The 16,501-nt window shown below is 51.0% G+C and overlaps 1 protein-coding gene and 1 long non-coding RNA gene across 6 annotated transcripts in view; both read left to right on the forward strand.

Annotated features, from left to right (window-relative positions):
• DLGAP4 (DLG associated protein 4) overlaps positions 1-16,501 on the forward strand; it is an 81,945-nt gene that overhangs the window by 20,874 nt on the left and 44,570 nt on the right. The window contains exon 2 of one of the 5 annotated variants that reach the window (XM_035006245.1): positions 14,452-14,577. The exons of 2 other annotated variants lie outside the window; for them this stretch is intronic. Coding sequence is in view for 1 of the 3 variants with exons in the window: in XM_035006243.1 (XP_034862134.1) it covers positions 7,340-7,343 (4 nt within the window). In the remaining 2 variants the exon portion in view is untranslated. Of the gene's footprint in view, positions 1-6,748; positions 7,344-12,213; positions 14,578-16,501 lie in introns of those variants that run through there. 2 more of the 5 variants (XM_035006243.1, XM_035006244.1) reach the window with 2 other exon arrangements.
• On the forward strand, positions 9-1,816 carry LOC118011447. Its single transcript, XR_004679469.1, has 2 exons — positions 9-682; positions 718-1,816. It is a non-coding gene; the product is annotated as an uncharacterized LOC118011447 (long non-coding RNA).

Raw genomic sequence — 16,501 nt, forward strand, 5'->3', positions numbered from 1 at the left:
TGGGGTGTCCGGGTCGGGCCGGAGTCCGCCCGCAGGCTGGCCGCGGCGAGGCTCCATGGGGTTGGCGCTGGGGCTAGGGCTGGCGCTGGGGCAGGAGGCTCTGGAGCCTCCCAACAAAGGGGCAAGGAGGGAGGGGCCAGGCCGTCTGGCAGAGGTGGGAGTGGGGGTGCCTTCTTGCTCTGAGGCTTCTGCTTTAGTTGCTTGAGTGTGTGGAGGGTGCCACAGGCTGGACGTCCGGCCCGCTTGGTCCTGCATGGCCTGGCACTTTGTGATCGCTTGTGGGCAGGCCTGGGCTATTTTGGAGTTGGCAGGATGTGATATCACTTGGGCGTTTATTTAGACCCGGCTGGGGGTGGGAGCTGCGTTCTTGCCAACTTGAGTAATGAAATTTTGCAGGGGGGTGCGGCCTTTAGGCAGCTGGGCTGTAATGTTTGTGGCCAGAACTTTGCAGGCCACCAGACTGGGCAGGTGAACAAGATTACTGTGCTGCTTTGGTCTTGCTGAGACTCAGGATGAGGGGAGAGAGGAGTTCTTAATCTGACCACCCTTGACTATTCCGTTTGATGATCTAAGAACTCCGGGCCTTGATTCTGCCCGCTTCAAGCTGTGTCAGACTCTCGACTTCTCCAAGCCTCAGTTTTCTCCATCTGTAAAAAGGGAATAATTGTGCTAGTCTTACCAGGTTGTCATGAAAACCAATTGTGCTAGTCTTACCAGGTTGTCATGAAAACCAAATGAAAGGTCTGTAGACATGCTTTGTGAAGTGTTACTGTGCCTTTAAACTGAGCCCACAGGGAAAGCAGCTTGTCCAGGGTACACAGCTAGTTCATGGCAGAGCTAGGACAGGGATCCAGCCCCAGGACTCCCCAGAGTTCTTTACCTTTTGCTCCATTACCACCTGATTATTCAGGATTACACCTGCCCTTCCAGTGGGGCAAGGAGGAAGCTGTCCCTTATTTATGCTCTGATTCTTCTTTGTCAGTTTGTAAAGATAAGCAGGTGTGCATAGCTGGATGTCTGCTGGGAGACCGTTGGATTTTCCATGTTCCATCCCATTGTTGTTTGAGGGTGGGCCCTGCGTGGCCAGTGGCACTTGGGAATAAGGTCGGTCAGTTTGTGGTTGTGAACCTCTGCCGCTTTTCCTGCTTCCCTGTAGAGTGGGGGAACAAAAGCCTCAGCTGGGAGAGGCTCCACAGACCGCGGTGGGGGTGGGGGTTGCTGTCAAGGAGCCTAGGATGTCCTAGAACTTTGGAGCAGGAGATCAGCTGTTAGAGCACCCTTGTCTTATGGATGAGGCCCAGAGAGGCCAAGGACCTATACAGGGTTGAGCAAGGACTCTTGATCCTGTTTCATGGCACTGCCTCTGAGGAGGTCACTGTCAGGCTGGTGTCACTTGCCCACTGGTATATAATGACAATTTCTAACATCTGTTGACCTTTTACTGTGGGTCCTGTGCTTGACACACTACTCAGACTGTGTGCAGTGGGGAGCAAGAAGGGCTTGGTCCTTGGCCTGGAAGTAGGGGGTTGGGATTCTGGTCCCCACATCTTACCACTCTCAGGGAGGCCACTTTCTCCTGGGCTTCAGCTTCCATACCTGTAAAATGGGAATAAAAATCTCTGTCGTAAAACTGATTCTGAAATCATAGAATTCCTAAAGAAATTCTGTGAGGCAGAATGCCAGGGTTCTCTTCCTGGCTATGCTAAGATGCAGTGTGACTTCAGACAAGTGTTCCCCTCTCTCTATATTTTTCTTTCTGAAAAATGAGGGAGTTGGATAGCATGGTCTCTTAGGTGCTTCCAGCTCTGACATTTCAGGATTCTAAGGTAACTCAAAGGCCACCTATTTGTACCTACATCTCATCTTACCTGTTAATGGTGTGCCTGGTCACAGAACAAGAGGGAGAATGTGTTGAATACTGCAGGGTGTGTGCTGATAGGAGAGAGATCCTGTCTGGGCAGAGGGTTCAGAAAAGCTTCCAGGAGGAGGCAGTGCTGGAGTTGGGCATCTCTATACCAGGCATGTTCTGCCGCTAATACAAACTGTTACAGAGAGTGGAATTAATGTGGGATTTAGAGCCTTAAACACCTGGTTTTAATTGGTCTCCATCATTCACTCCCTGTGTAATCTTTGGCAAGTTACTTTCTTTGGGCTTCAAGTTTCCTCATCTGGACTCAAGATAATCATATTTACACTACAGGATTGTGGTGAGGATTAAGTGAGATTATATATTTAAAAAATACCAAGTACGCAGTAGGCACTTAATAAATATGAACTTTCATCTCCCAGTAATATCTGGATCACTTTTTTCTTTGTGGGAACAAGACAGACCCAGCTTCTCCCCACCTCCCCCTCCCCACACCGACCCCCTGGTGCTGAGGTTCAGGTAACAAGGAAAGCACCTGACTGTTGTAGTAAATAATAGGAGTAATCCTCTAATCTCTCACTTGCTATATGAGCCATTGTGTAATCTGTCAGGCGCTTTCCTGGCCATTGTTCCTCACAACAGTCCTGGGAGGAAGTCAGAAACCACTGGAGTTCTCTCTGCTTCACAGGTGAATGGAGAATAGGGGGCCCAGAGAGGCATGAGGACCTGTTCAGGGTCCATGGCATGCCAGTGTCGGGGTGAGCTTGAGCCCAGACCTCTTGACTTTTCTTCTCCCACAGCCCACAGCTTTGCTCCAGATGTATTGCTTCTGTCTGGTAGCCTGCCCCTCAGGCCTCCTCCTCTAGTCTGGCATCTATTCTGTAGGGAGGGTTTGCTTGACATTTCCTCAGCCTCTGAGCTCATCCCAAACTTCAGCGGGACTAGCCTGAGGCTGGGCGGGGACTGAGTCACCACCTTTCCTGGCTTTCTCATCCTCAGCAGCTACCAGACTCACCCAGAGGGCCAGAGACCTGCCGGTTGTAGGACAGCAGCAAGGCAGGCTTTCCTCCCAGCAGCTCAGATTGGCTCAGGGAAGTCTCTCCCTGGGCTTTTAGGGAAAGGCTGCAGTGGTGGCTCCCCAGGGATCTGGAAGCACGAGCAACACTGAACAGCTGTCGCCTGGCCTTTCCTGCTCCGACCCTTTATTTGTGCTGTACCCTCCCCCTGTGGTACCTTCTCTTCCCTTTGAGGCCCACATTGTCAAATGCCACCACCTCCTCCAGGAAGTCTCTGATTGCTGCTCTCGAGTCAAACAGACTGAATTCTGTCCCAGGTCCATACTTGCTAAAAAGTGGTTGCTTCACCTCTCTGTGCCTCAGTTTCCTAATATATATAAAATTTAGGTTCCATCCCCAAAGAGTCTCCTTTGGCAGATCTGGGGGCAGGAATCAATTTTACAAGTTCAGCCCTCTGGAGGAGTCTGATGCTGAGAACCTGTGGGCTGCACTCTGGGAAAAGCTGAACTGAGAGTTTCCTGGGCTGGTATTACAGCTTGGCTTGTCCCCACTGCATGACCTTGGATTGATCAAATTTCTGCACCTCAGTTTAGTTTTGTCATATTGGGATGGAAATCCCTCACACGTTGCCAGGAGGATGAGAACTCCCTCGAGAAATGGGCACCTTTATGCTCTGCCGCCGTTTACCAGGTGTCAGGGACTGTGCTGGATTATCTCGGTATCACTGCAGCAATCCCGTGATGCAGATACCAGTACTTTCCTCGTTTTACAGAGGAGGAACCTGGCTCCTCCTCATCTTTGTTGTGGGCAGGGTTGGTTGTTTCCAGAAGCAAGTCACCCTTTCCTTGCTCAGCCCTGGCAGCAGACACCTGGCCAGGGTGAGGGCTGTGGAATTGAACACCTGGGCAGGAATGCAACCGAGTCGTCAACAGGAATTTAATGAGGTCGATGAGGTGTGCAGTCTGAGTGCCTCTCAGATTCCCGGGTTCCCCAGTCCTGGCTGTAGCTGCCTCCTCTCCCTCAGGTTGTGTTAGAATCAGCTGGTTCTTCACCCATCCACTCCTGGGAACCAAGGCTCCCTTAAAGACAAATAATAATCTGTATTATACAGCTAAAAGATTATTTCTTGTTTCACAGTGAGGAAGCAGGCCCAGGTAAGGGGAAGGACAGGGACGTGCCTAGGATCCCAAGCCAAGACCATGTCAGAGCTGGGCAAGAACCATAGCCCTGCCTGCCCACTTCCATTTCTGTGTATCACTGGCCTGGGTCAACCAGTGGAGAGTGGGAACACTGAGGTGTGGTTTGGCCAGTGAAGTTTCCTCACAGGACAAGAGCAGGAGAAGTGGTCCCAAGTGTTTGGAGCTAGATTTGGCTCAGCCTGGAGCCGGTAGGGCTTGGAAAGCACTTCCTGAGACTTGCCCTCCCACCCCTGGGCCAGGCTCTGAGAGGGTGGGAAAGAACAGACAGGTCCTCTGCCCCTGGGAACTTATGGTCTGACAAGGGAGACAAGGCCTACAATTATGAGAGACTGTGTGACAGTTTGTAATTAAGTGTCTGCTGAGGAAAAGCATTGTTTGAGAAGGAAGAAGTGAGTGTGTGCCAGAGGAAACAAGAGTCCTCTTGAAGGGGGCTGGATTTGCAGAGACAGAGGGTGGGGCTGACATTCTAGGGAACGGTTTGTGCAAAGGCAGGGGTGCGGAGGCTGGAAGCTAAGCATGTATTTAGGGAAATAGTGAGTAGACTGATTTTGCTGATGCATCAGGACTCTGGATGAAAAATCTGGGAGAGGCCAGGAAGTTGTAGGCAACATTGAACATCAGCTGAAAAGCAGAGGCTTTGGGGAGCCATGGAAGGTTTTAGAGCAGGGGTAGCACAACTGGAGGAGTTTTTTTTTTTTTTTTCTTCAAGAAGGTGAATCAGGCTGGGTGAATTGGAATGAATGAAAATGATGACAGAGAGGAAGCTTCGCAAGCATCCAGATGAAAGGAGAGGATGAGGTTTGGGTGGAGCCAGGAAAGGACAGTTGGGCTAGCAGAGGTTGTTGTGCTCCCTCAGGAGAGCCCATTCAGGAGTTTGATGGGCCAGAGGGTGTTGCTGCTTTGGGGGAGGAAATAAGTCTGAGCAAATTGCTTATACACCTGCTCTCTGCCAGGCTCTCTGCCAGGGCCTCCATGGGTGCTGTCAGAAATCCTTACACCAAGCCCGAGGCAAGTGGGCTTACCATCTCCCTTTTACAGATAAGGAAAATGTGGCTCAGACCCAGGGCTGACTGTCCGCAAACCCTGACTCTTCCCACAGTTAAGCTCTGCTTCTTGGAAAGGAAACTCTGACTATTAGGGTCCTAGGAAGAATCTGAGCCTTCTTGCCCTTTGAATTGGGGGCACACAAATACCTCCCCTAAAGCCTACAAGCCTTTACTTTATAAAGGTCTGGAAAGTTGGGACTGGGTGCCAGTTTAGAATTTCTTCAAGGCAGGAGAGTCAGGAAAGTGAGGGGCCTTCACATCAGTTTTACTCGCCAGGCTGTGAGCAGCCTTCAGAGTCAGACCTCATATGTGTCTAGTCCAACAGTGGGCACATCCATGACTAGGTCCGTTGGGATTCTCAGCCAGCTGCCACCGGAGAGGGTGTTCCTTTGCCCAGCCAGAGGAATTAGCCACCCACAAAGGCAGGAAGGGACTTGTCCCAAGTTGCTCTCGGCATTGGAGAGCCAGGTGATGGAGCCAGTTCCCATTTTCCGGGCTGCAGCCAGGGATACCTCCTGGGCAGAGAGAAGAAGGGAACTGGTACTTACTGAGTGGCTTCCATGGGAGGCAGCAAGGGATGGTCCCAGTGTGCATGTATGAAACTCATGGCTTGGCCATTCTCCTCTCTGTGTCCTCCTGAGCTGGGCCTTGGGTCATGAGGCAGAGCCACCACATGGCAGGCACAACCTCTGAGCTCTGTGCACCCCCCCACCTTGCCTCCAGTAAACACCCCCAGGATCCATATGCCAGTCTACTTTGGCAAATGTTCTCTTAAGCCCAACCGTATGCAAGATAGGATCGTAACTGCACCCCTCTTTTTCTTACCAAAATCTAGACAGAGGCTTTAATAGGGATTTTTGTGCTCCTTTCGATCAGACACAGCCTGAGAAAATATTCAGACATTGGAACAGTGGAGTAGAGCGGCCTGTACTGTCCCTTTCAAGTGTAATAATTCATTTGAATAATGTTTTGTCATTTGCGCCATGCTTTCTCATAAATTTGACCATACACACATATATTCATTTTTTATCTTACTTCAGCACATTGGTTCTGAATCCTTAGTATTTGTTGAGCCTATTTTTGATTTGCAAAGCACTTTCATCCACCTAATCTTAGTAGATTTTCTACAACCCTGGGAGGTCATTACTATGCTTGTCATCCTTATTTTGCAGAAAGTGACTTGACCAAGGTCATTCTGGGGTTCACCAGCTGAGCTCATTTAGTCAACCAATACTGGAGTGCCCGCCGAGGGCCAAGCAGTGTGCTGGCCCTGGTGCTACAGGGGCAAGCAGAGCAGGCTTAGAGACTGAGTCACTCACCTCCCGGCGTTCACAGGATCAGTGAGGTACAGCCAGGACCTTCCCCAGCACTCCTGACCTGCACACTGGGCTCTTTCCTCTGCGGACCCCTGTAGTTTGGGCCTGTGGCTTAGATCTAGACTGTTGTAGTCCGTGAGCCCTCGACCTAGAGCATCACGGTAAAGCAAGCCAAGGCAACAGTCTCTGCAAACTGAACTTCCAAAGTGACAAAGAGGTCTTCAGTAATGACTTAATTATTAACAAGAAGGTGAGGAAGGGCATCTCAACAGAAGGCCATCTGCTCCTTCTCTTGGGGCGGGGCGGGGTGGGGGAGAAGTTGCCTGAGGGCCACTATACCTAAAATCCTGGCCTGAATTTTCTCTAGCCTCCAAATATTTGATTACAGTCAGCACAGGTGTGGAGCCCTGTGGCCATGTGCTGAGCTGGGGACCCTTCCTTGCCTTCTTTAATATTAAATGAGATGAAATAAAGGCAGATCCTAGGATTTCTGGCCCAGCCCCCTCAGGTCCCATGAGTGAGAACCAAGTGTAAGAGAGGTAGGGACCTGTCGGCATCTCCTATTGAGAGAAACAATCCTTCCTTTTTCCCTATCTTATCAGCCTGGCATCATTTCCCCACTGCTCCCTGTAGGAACTCTCAGCTGAAACTGTCCCACATTCAAAACCCTCTTCAAATCCTCCCTATACCTTAAGGCCACGTTTTTCCTGAGTCTTCTCTGACCTTGTCCCCCCTGCGCAGAGCCCTGCAGTGTCCAGGCTGCCTCCGGCTACTCTCAGAGGCTGGCCACCTGCTCTACAAGGCGGAGCGGCAGCCTTTGAGGAGACTTCAAAATCCAGATGCCTGGGCCCTGCCCCCAGGGACTTTGATCCCCAAGCCATAGAGAGAGGTTTCTATGGGTAAGCATTTTGCTGGAGTTATTTTTATGTATAGAAACTACGTTTTTATTGAAAAAGCAATACATGCATGTGTTTAAACATTTCAAACTTTGTAGAAAAAAGTGCCCAGTGAAATATGTGTCTCTCTCCCGCTCTCCACTCCTAGAAAATCACTATGAACAGTCTTGATGTTTCCTTCCAGAAATATCTTCATATGCAGGCAACTGTGTCCATAACATCCCTTTCTATTACACAAACGTTTGGTAGCATATTCTCTCCCTACAGCCTGCCATTCTGTACTTTGTCTTCTTTACACAAGTCTGTGTCTGTTGTAGATGCACACAGGTCCATGGCCCCCTTTTCCATGACCGTGTGACAGTCACACTGTTGGATGGCCCACCAGTCGTTTGTCCAGTCCTCTACTGGAGGACATTTAGGTTGTTTCCAGTCTCGCTGCTGTGAGCAGTGCTGCAGCGAGTGCCCTTGCCCACGTGTACGTATGCGGGTGTGCCTGCCTGCGTGAAACTCGTTACAAAGAGTCTGTGCACCTAACATTTTGTGAGATAGTTTGAATTGCCTTCTTTTGCATTCTGAAAATGTGTATTTTTTTAAAAAGTACCCTGCCTTCCCTAGATTCAAGTTCATTTCCTTAGTTATTGGCCCAGGGGGTTGGCCAGTGTCACTCAGCAGCCCCTGGCAATGAGGTGTTTCCAGAGTAAGGGGTAGCTGAGAGGAAGTGAGGAATGAAGGGAAGAAATGGGCTGGAGGGAACTCTCTTACAGGTACCTGGGGACCTGTTGATGACTTGGTCTCCAGGGAGAAGCATCCCCGCTCCCACACTGCATCCTCCTTCCTGCGTTTCTCGGGCGTGGGCTGCATGGGGCCAGTGAACTCATTCATTCAGCAAATATTCACTGAGCTCCTGAATCCCAGTACAGGCTGGGCCAGTAGGTTCCTGCCCTTCTCTGAGCCTCAGTTTTTTCATCTGAAAAGTGGGGAGGTTCATCCGTGCCTTTCTCATGTCACCAGGCTAGTGGGAAGATTTGGTAAACCAGCCAGTGGGGAGCCCCCATAAAATAGATTATAGTGGTCTTAGCTAGACACTGTGCCAGGCACCCTGGAGTTGCAGAGTCTGATGTTAGTTCCAGTCCTGGGTGGGCTGCCTTGAGTCTTAGCAGATGGCCTGGTCTGCCCTCAGATTGGGGATTTGGGGGCAGCCGTTGGTGGGTGTCGCCACTTGCTGTGCCAGGACAGTCAGGCTCCTGCCTAGGATGCATTTGCTCTGCCCTAGGATGCTGGAACTCTCCAGGGCCCGCCTCAGGATGAAGGTGATCAGATGACAGGTGAGGAAGAGGTAGTCAGGGAGGCCAGGAGGGTCCCCACACCGAGGCCAGTTTTGTCTCCTCCAAGCCAACAGAAAGGTCCTTTAGCGTCCCTTACAGGGCATTTCTACGGCTCCCTCTCTGCCTTCAGCGGTGGTAGGGATGAGGAAGGAGAAGTTCTCTAATTTTTCTAGTTCAAAATGACTAGTTTAAAATCACGAGCCTAGTTCCTCCCTCCCATTTAATCAATGGGAAAACTAAGTCTTGGAGTTGAGGGCCTCCTCCCAGGTGAGTGGGCAGCCTTAACTGAAATTAGAAGCCAGGGGTTCAGCCCTCCTCAGCCTTACCTCTCCCCATCTTTCCCACATCGTCCCAGTCTTTAGTTTCACTTTGGGGTTAAAAAACCAAAGTGAAAGAGAAAGGCAAAGCCGGAAGCAGCTGCTTCAGACCCAGCCCAGTCTGGGATTGGCCCTGGGGGACCCAGGCCGAGCTGGCCTCCCAGGAGAGGGGCAGGCCTCTTCTCCCTCTTGCTCTGGAGGCCTGGCAGTGGCTGGGAGCCCACTAGGGCCCCACGGGTGAGGCGCCAGGCTACAGACGCGCTGGCGTTGTGGTGCCGCTGTCTGGGAGACAGCCAGTCGGACGGGTTCCCTGGTGAAAGTCAGCCTCACCCGGGTGTGGTCACAGGTGAGGAGCCTTTTAAACGCCCATCCTTCCGGGGCAGGGTTGAGCTGGGCCTATGCTGGCCTGGGGAAGAAATCCTGGCTTCCCAAAACCAGCTTTCACGGAACAGTTCCACTCTTCCTGAAGGTAAGAGCTAGGGCTCTGTCTCCACTGTGAAGACTTTTAAACTTTCGGTCACTGTGGGGGGAGGGGGGGCACTTACCTCAATTCCTGGCGGTTTCTTAAGGACCCAGTCGGCCTGAAAGCCTTTTTGCTTTCTTGGTTCCGGTCCCAGCCCCAAGAACTTGGCGAGGACAGGGTTTGGGGGAGCAGGAGCCATGGCTTCTTCCTGAGTTTTTAGGTGACCTCAGGCAAGAGCCTCTCCAGCTCTGGGCTTCAGATTCCCCATTGGTTTCTTGGCAGGAGGAGTTCCTTATAGCTCTGCTGTTCAGTTGAATCAGTTTTGGCCCCTTGGAAGCTAGCGAGTATCTTAACACCTGATTTGGTTGGCCTGGGTAGTTCAAAGATTAGCTGTTATCTAACTCGCTGAGGTCTTGAGTTCCTATTTCTCTGTGCTTTTTCTAAGAAAATTCTCAGACTTGCCAAAGCAGATACAGTATCAGTTTTGTTGCTTCAACAAATACAGTTTCTGTGTACCTCTCTTGTCTGCACAATCACAAGGTCCCCAGACACAGAGCCATTTTGGTTCAAGGCTGCTCCCTGAGGGCACACACTGAGCCCAGGGTGGGAGATGGATCAGGTGGGTCCCCGGTGAAGGACTGCATTGATGATCCACACCTGGCCATGCGCCTCTGGAATGCAGAAAGCTCGCACTGATAAAGCCCGGCTTTAAGGCTGAGCCAGGCACTGGGGTTTAGATCCTGGGCAGCCACTGACAGCTGTGAGACCTTGGCAGGTTCCTTAACCTCTCTAGGCCTCAGTTTCTTCACTTTCAAAATAGAACTGATAATATTACTGGCAGTTTCAATGTGAGGACAAGAGAAAAATGTGTGTAACGCATTGAGCACAGTATCTAGTACAGAGGAACCACTGAAAAAATGTTAGCTGCTGCTATTACATCCAAGGGAGGAGAGAAGACGTGAAATAGCTACAGACTGTCCATGTCCCATGCCTGGAGACAGCGATGTAGGTGGACTGGATGGGGTGTTTGGAAGGACACCAAGTTATTGTTTGCCAAGTGCAGGGCTCTGATGGGGACTCTGGAGTGAATCAAGGCAGGCTTTCGGGAGGAGGTGGCCTTCAAAACCTCAGAAGCTGGGTAGGATCCGGATGGATGGAGATTTTGAGAAGACACCCTGGGGTATGGGCGTGCCCTTCGTAGGGGAGGGGAAGATATTGTGGGTTGGGGAGGGATGGCAGGGGTTGGCTGTCCAGGGGCCAGGAGAGCCGAGATCAAGCTAGAATGCCTGCCGAGGGCCATTAGAGTCCATCAGGCACTCATGGCCGGGCACTCAGAGCCAGAGCTTGTCTCTGGAGGGTCATCACTCCTCAGGCCGGTTTCCTGCTGGAGCCCATTACTGAGTGTGCTGTGAAGAGATTTGTGAATTCCTGCCTCTCCTGGAACTTTCTTGCCTTCCCAGTCTTGCTACACTTCATGACGTGGTATTGCCCTGCACAGCGGTGTGGTAGCAATCTGGAGGTGCCTGCCTGCCTGGGGGCAGTTGTGGGCCAGGGTGGGGTAGGAGGAGCGGGGCTTGTCTGACAGCACCTATAAAAGCTGGCTGCCTCCGCTCCTGCTTCCCCTGCAGTTTCCTCAACGGGGTCACACATAGCCGTGCATGGGGACAGTCCGGGGAAGGGGGCTTGAGTTCATCCCAGCCAGTTCCTCCCTCCTCACCACCCGACCTCCAAACAGCCACCACCTCTTTTTCCAAACCGTCAGCCATTCCTGTGCTCAGAGAGCCCGGCGCTGAGCCCCGGGGGAGGGGAGAGAACAAGACACACTTGGTCTCTTTCCTCAAGGAGCTTCTGTCCAGCTTGGAGTCCCCATCCCAGCAGGTGACAAATACGCGAGATACTGTCTGCTTGCGAGAAGAGCCCTGAAGGAAACAAATAGATGCTGAGAGGGGCCTATTCAGAGAGGATGGGGAGGGCAAGTCGGGGAAGGTGAGGTGGCCAGTGGAAAGAGGCAGTCTGGCAGAGTGGGAACAGCAGGGGGGTCCGGACCCTCAGGTGGAAAGTGTTTAGCATATTGAGGAACAAGGAGTGATCTGCAAGGTCAGGCAGGGCCTCATCATCTCAGTGACCTTGTTTGCTCTGAAGCAAACAACTTTGCCCTGTAGGAGCCCAAGGTGTTAATGGATTAAGAGGTGTTTTTGGTTTTGTTTTAAAATTAACATCAGAACTCCCAAATACTTACCTTCTGATTGGTTTTCATACTAATCCCTAAGTCATCAAGAAAAGGCTTCTTCAGCACTCCGTATTTTTTTTTTTTTTAAGATTTTATTTATTTATTTGACAGGGAGAGACACAGCCAGAGAGGGAACACAAGCAGGGGGAGTGGGAGAGGGAGAAGCAGGCTTCCCGCGGAACAGGGAGTCCAATGCGGGGCTCCATCCCAGGACCCTGGGATCATGACCTGAGCTGAAGGCAGACGCTTAACAGCTGAGCCACCCAGGCGCCCCTTCAGCACTCCGTATTTATTGCGCACTTCCTCTCACATACTCCCTCACAGTTCACGAAGCTTTGTTGCTTCTTTTGGCAGTTTGTTTGTTTGCAGTTATTATTGCTGTTTTTAGAGGTGATGGAACAGAGAGGTTAAGTGACTTGCCCAAAGTCACACAGCTTAATCAAGATTTGAAGTCTTGGGTCACTGTTCTTTCTATTCTACCACACTACTGTGTAAGAAGGCCAAAGCAGAAGTTTCTATTTCTTTTTAGCAAGGTTGCAATTCTAAAATGATCACAGTTTAAAAAGTTTTGGTATAGAATGATATAATAGTAATTGTGTCCAGGCAATGAGATTAGAATGACCTTCCCCTCCCCCTATTTTCTATAGTTAATTCTTTTTTAGTTTAAACTTTTTATTTCCACACACTCCCATCCAACTCTTTTCCAAGGTTTTGATACCATCACTGTCCTTGAGGACCTCGGATCTTCCTTATTTTCTATTTGAATTCTGTCTTTTTATTTCTCTTTCTTGAATGTCTGAAAAGAGAATGCAGGCAGATTAGAGATCAGCCTCTGCTCACAAACACATTTAACTCAAAGCAGAAATTTTTAAAATTTATGCATATAGTAGTTTTAAATATTTTATTCTGTAACTTTTGGATTTGGGGTGTAAAACAGCAATTTGATAATTCAGCTCATTTGTAAGGAATCCCTCAGTAGACTCCTCGCTAGCCCCCCCCCCCCTTTTTAAGCGATTTAGGATAAAATGCACATAACAACAGTTTGCCATCTTACCTGTTTTGAAGTGTACAGTCCAGTGGCAGTAAGTACCCTTACATTGTTTCACCACCCCCATCTCCAGAACTCTTTCCATCTTGCAAAACTGAAACTCTTCACCCATTAAACAATAGCTCCCCATTCCTTCCTCTCCCCAGTGCCTGGCAACTACCATTCTACTTTGTCTCTAGGATTCGACTCCTCCAGGTGCCTCATTCACAAGGCTGTCTTAAGAGGATGTATTTGAAAAGGGGGTTATATGATATCTCTGAACAATGAAGTCTTTGGGTGGTGATTAATTCTCCCAGTTAATGCACACTGCAACTCACAGCTTCATGTGACCGCATTCCAGCAGAGTTAACAGGCTGATCATCTCCTGGGAGGGCTTTTCTTCCCGTAGCCTTGGTTCCAAGGCCCTGCATGGAACCTGGCCACAGCCCCCCTGTGGAGGCGGGATAATAGGATGGGGAAGGCTGTGGATGTAATCCTAGGACCCAGGCACAGTTCCTCAGTTAGCTGCTTACCTGCTGTGGGATTTGGGCCAAGTCCCTCCACCTCTCTGAGCCTCATCTTCCTTCTCTGAGACGGGACAGTACTTTCTGTCATGTGGACAACCCAAAATCGGTGAGATAGATAATGGACTTCCCCTTGGCAGTTTTGAGGATCCTAGCACAGTGTTCAATTGTGATTAAATGTAAGGGAAATGGGACTCCTGATCCCCATGTTACAGAAGCAGCAGAGACTTAGAAGTGGTGTGACAGGCCTGAGGTCATTCAGCACTTGGGCGTCGACCCTGGGCTGAAACCCAGCCACCCTCAGTCACAAGCAGCAGCTACTGTGGGTTCCTCGTTGGTCAGTCTTTTGATGGGTAGGAGACTGTGAAACAAATAGTTGCTTTCCCATCTTACTGGATTGAAAACATTGCCCAAGAAACTCTCTTGTTGGTGGGCCTGCAGGGGAGGACACAGGGTGAAGGTTTTGGTGCGGAGTCAAGGATAGTGATTCTGCATCATGGGAATAGAGTCCTAAAGCATTTCTGTGGTGATCATCTTGCCCAGGGACAACACAAATCTTGCACTTCACAGTTACTGCCCATACTAGGCCCGTGGCAAACATCAGTCAATCACAGGCACTCCCACTGAGCCTGGACACAGCTCCAGGATCCTTCTTACCACAGGCAGGTACTCCCAACGACCCGGAAGTAGCACACCCAGTGCGATCTCCAACCTAGTACAGTCCCGAGCTTTTACAGACAGATGGCAGTCCTGGGAGGGAAGGGACTGCTTCAGGAGCAGGTGATGTCACAGGTCTCTCTGTGAGAGCAGAAAAGGGTCCTTTGGCAGGACAGCCCAAAGCCTGGAGAGGTGTGATGAGTATGCTTGCAAAAACATCGCGGCACAGCAGCTCCCAGAGGGATAGAAGTTGTCGAGGTAAAGTCCAGTTTCTTCAGGTGCTCTTTGGGGTGCTGGCTTGGGCATGAGGTCTTTGTGGAGGTGCACTCTCCACCAGCAGAAGGAGACCAAACTTGTCTTTCTACAGTGGCTTCTAGCTTTGAGGGAATGTGTGCGGTCTTAATCGTCAGTGAGCTTGTGTTTTTACTATTTGTGACACTGGATGCTGTGAAGGTTGGGTTCTGGAGATTGAAACCTATAGGGTTTGCACTCACTTAGCAGATTGAATGTGACTTGCTGTGTGACGCTGAGCAAGTCCCTCAACCTCTCTGAGCCTCCGTTTCCTCAGCAGCACAAGGGGAGATGGTGAAAACATATCCTGAGGGGATCAAATATAAGACGCAGGTGTAAGGACCTCGGACAGTGACTGGGCCACTGCAGTAGCCACCGATTCCTGAGCAGACACTAAACACTGGTAATTATGACTGTTAGCCGCTAATCACCCACTTAGTACCCTGTGCCATTGTGGGGGCAGGGCTCCGTGGGCAGGGTGGGGAGGTTGGTGACCTTTCACTTTGGGTGGGTGTTCTTTCAAAGAGATCTCCCCAAGTTCACCATAATGTGCTTTCAGAGGTGGTTGGGAAAAAATTGACGAGGGACGGGTCCGGGGGCATGAGGAGGGAGCCTGTAGTCACGACTTGTCCCAGGGCCTCTGTCTTCGGCTTGCCAAGTCACTTCTTACAGATTCTTTTCTACTTGCTGTGTCCTCAGTCTTCTTCCGGGGGAAGGCCCTGTGGGCCTGTACCACTTTTGGGGTAAAGTCAGAAGCAGGGTCCTATCTCCTAAATGTCAGCAGACATTTGCCTGGGCACCTCTTCTGGGCTGGAGACAGGGTTATAGGGGTGGAAACCACATAGCCTTCAGGGGCCTCAGGGTCTAAAGGGAGAAGGAGAAAAGCAAACAGCGCAATGCCGAGGGCCTGGAGCACATCTAAACAGGGGGCGTGGACCCAGCGAAGGAGCCAGTCAGGGAAGGCTTCTTGGAGGGAGCCATGCCAGAACTGAGATCTGGAGGAGGCGGCGAAATGAGGGAGGAGGTAGGGTGTTGCAGGCAGGGAACAGCCCATGCCGAGGCCTGGAAGCTGAGAATGTGATGTGTTGGCAGGAAGAGGGTGGTGGGGAGAAAGGGGAGCTTGGCAAGGCAGGGACACCAGTGGTCACCAACCAAAACTATCAGACGGTGATACTGTGTGACGTGGAGGGGATGGGCAGCTGTGGGTCCTCACACAGGGCACTGAACCCACCTGCCCCAGCCCCTGGCCTGCGGAGTGCCTCGGAGGGGCTGGGATGGGGCAGCGGCTGCATGGGCCCCCACCAGGCCCTTTCGCACCCGCTTCTCCAGACATTCACAGCAGTTCTAGGGCAGGGGGCAGGGCAAACAGCTATCAGTGGCATGTTATGGATGAGAGAAACTGAGGCCCAGGAGCCTAGTGGTACCGTGAGTGAGTGCAGAGCTAGTGCTCAGAAGCAGGTAGCGGGTGCTGACGGATCTCCTGTTCTAAGGGTGGGCTTGTCATCTCAGGTGGGGGCTCTGTGCTGCCAGACTTCCCGGAGGAAGGCATCTTAAACCCCGTCTGTGCCGAGGCCCTGGTGCTAGTCCTCACATCATTTCCCATGTAGCTGGGCTGAATGAACATTCTTCTCTGTCTTTTTTGCTTGTTGATAACAATTCTCTGGATGGGAAAAAAAAAGCTTGAAGTATGAATGTCACACATGCACACAAATGATGCCTGATGTCCCATCCAGAACTGGGTGTGACGTAGGAGGGTAAAGAAAGAACAAACAACTCGGGCTTGGATGGAATCTGAAGGGTCACACCCATGAGGGCTTGTGTCTTCTCCCAGCAGCCATCATGCCTGTGTCTGGCCTCGCTGCACCCTCCTGGGCAGCTCTGCCCTTTAGAAAGGCCTCCTTGTAATGCAGAATCTGGTTCCCCTTAACAGCCTCACCTTCCTGTCCCCACTCGGGTTGTAGTGTGATGACATGGAGCACATGTGTGTGCAACATCTTCCAGGTATTTGAAGACAGTAGCCATGCTTTTCTGAATTGGCTTTCTTGTCCGGAACACCATCCCAGTCTCTCCAAGCCCTTGCTCATGTTGAACGAGGCGTGACTCATGGTACACATGTATCACACCCCATTTGTGGCAGATTTCTGACAGGCAGCACTAACCAGTCATAGCATTCGTGATCAGTCAGTCCCGGCTTTCTCAGGCTCCCTGTGGCCCCGCCCAGCAGAGGAGGCATTTCCTCGCCACCTCGGCATTTACTGCATTTACTGCATTTACTGTGAGTTGTCTCAGCACAAGGACTTACTCGTCCTGGATCCTCCTGCCTGCCC

This window comes from Mirounga leonina, unplaced genomic scaffold (genome assembly GCF_011800145.1).
Source record: "Mirounga leonina isolate KUSES-001 unplaced genomic scaffold, KU_Mleo_1.0 Mir_150, whole genome shotgun sequence".
Taxonomy (NCBI): Eukaryota; Metazoa; Chordata; class Mammalia; order Carnivora; family Phocidae; genus Mirounga; species Mirounga leonina.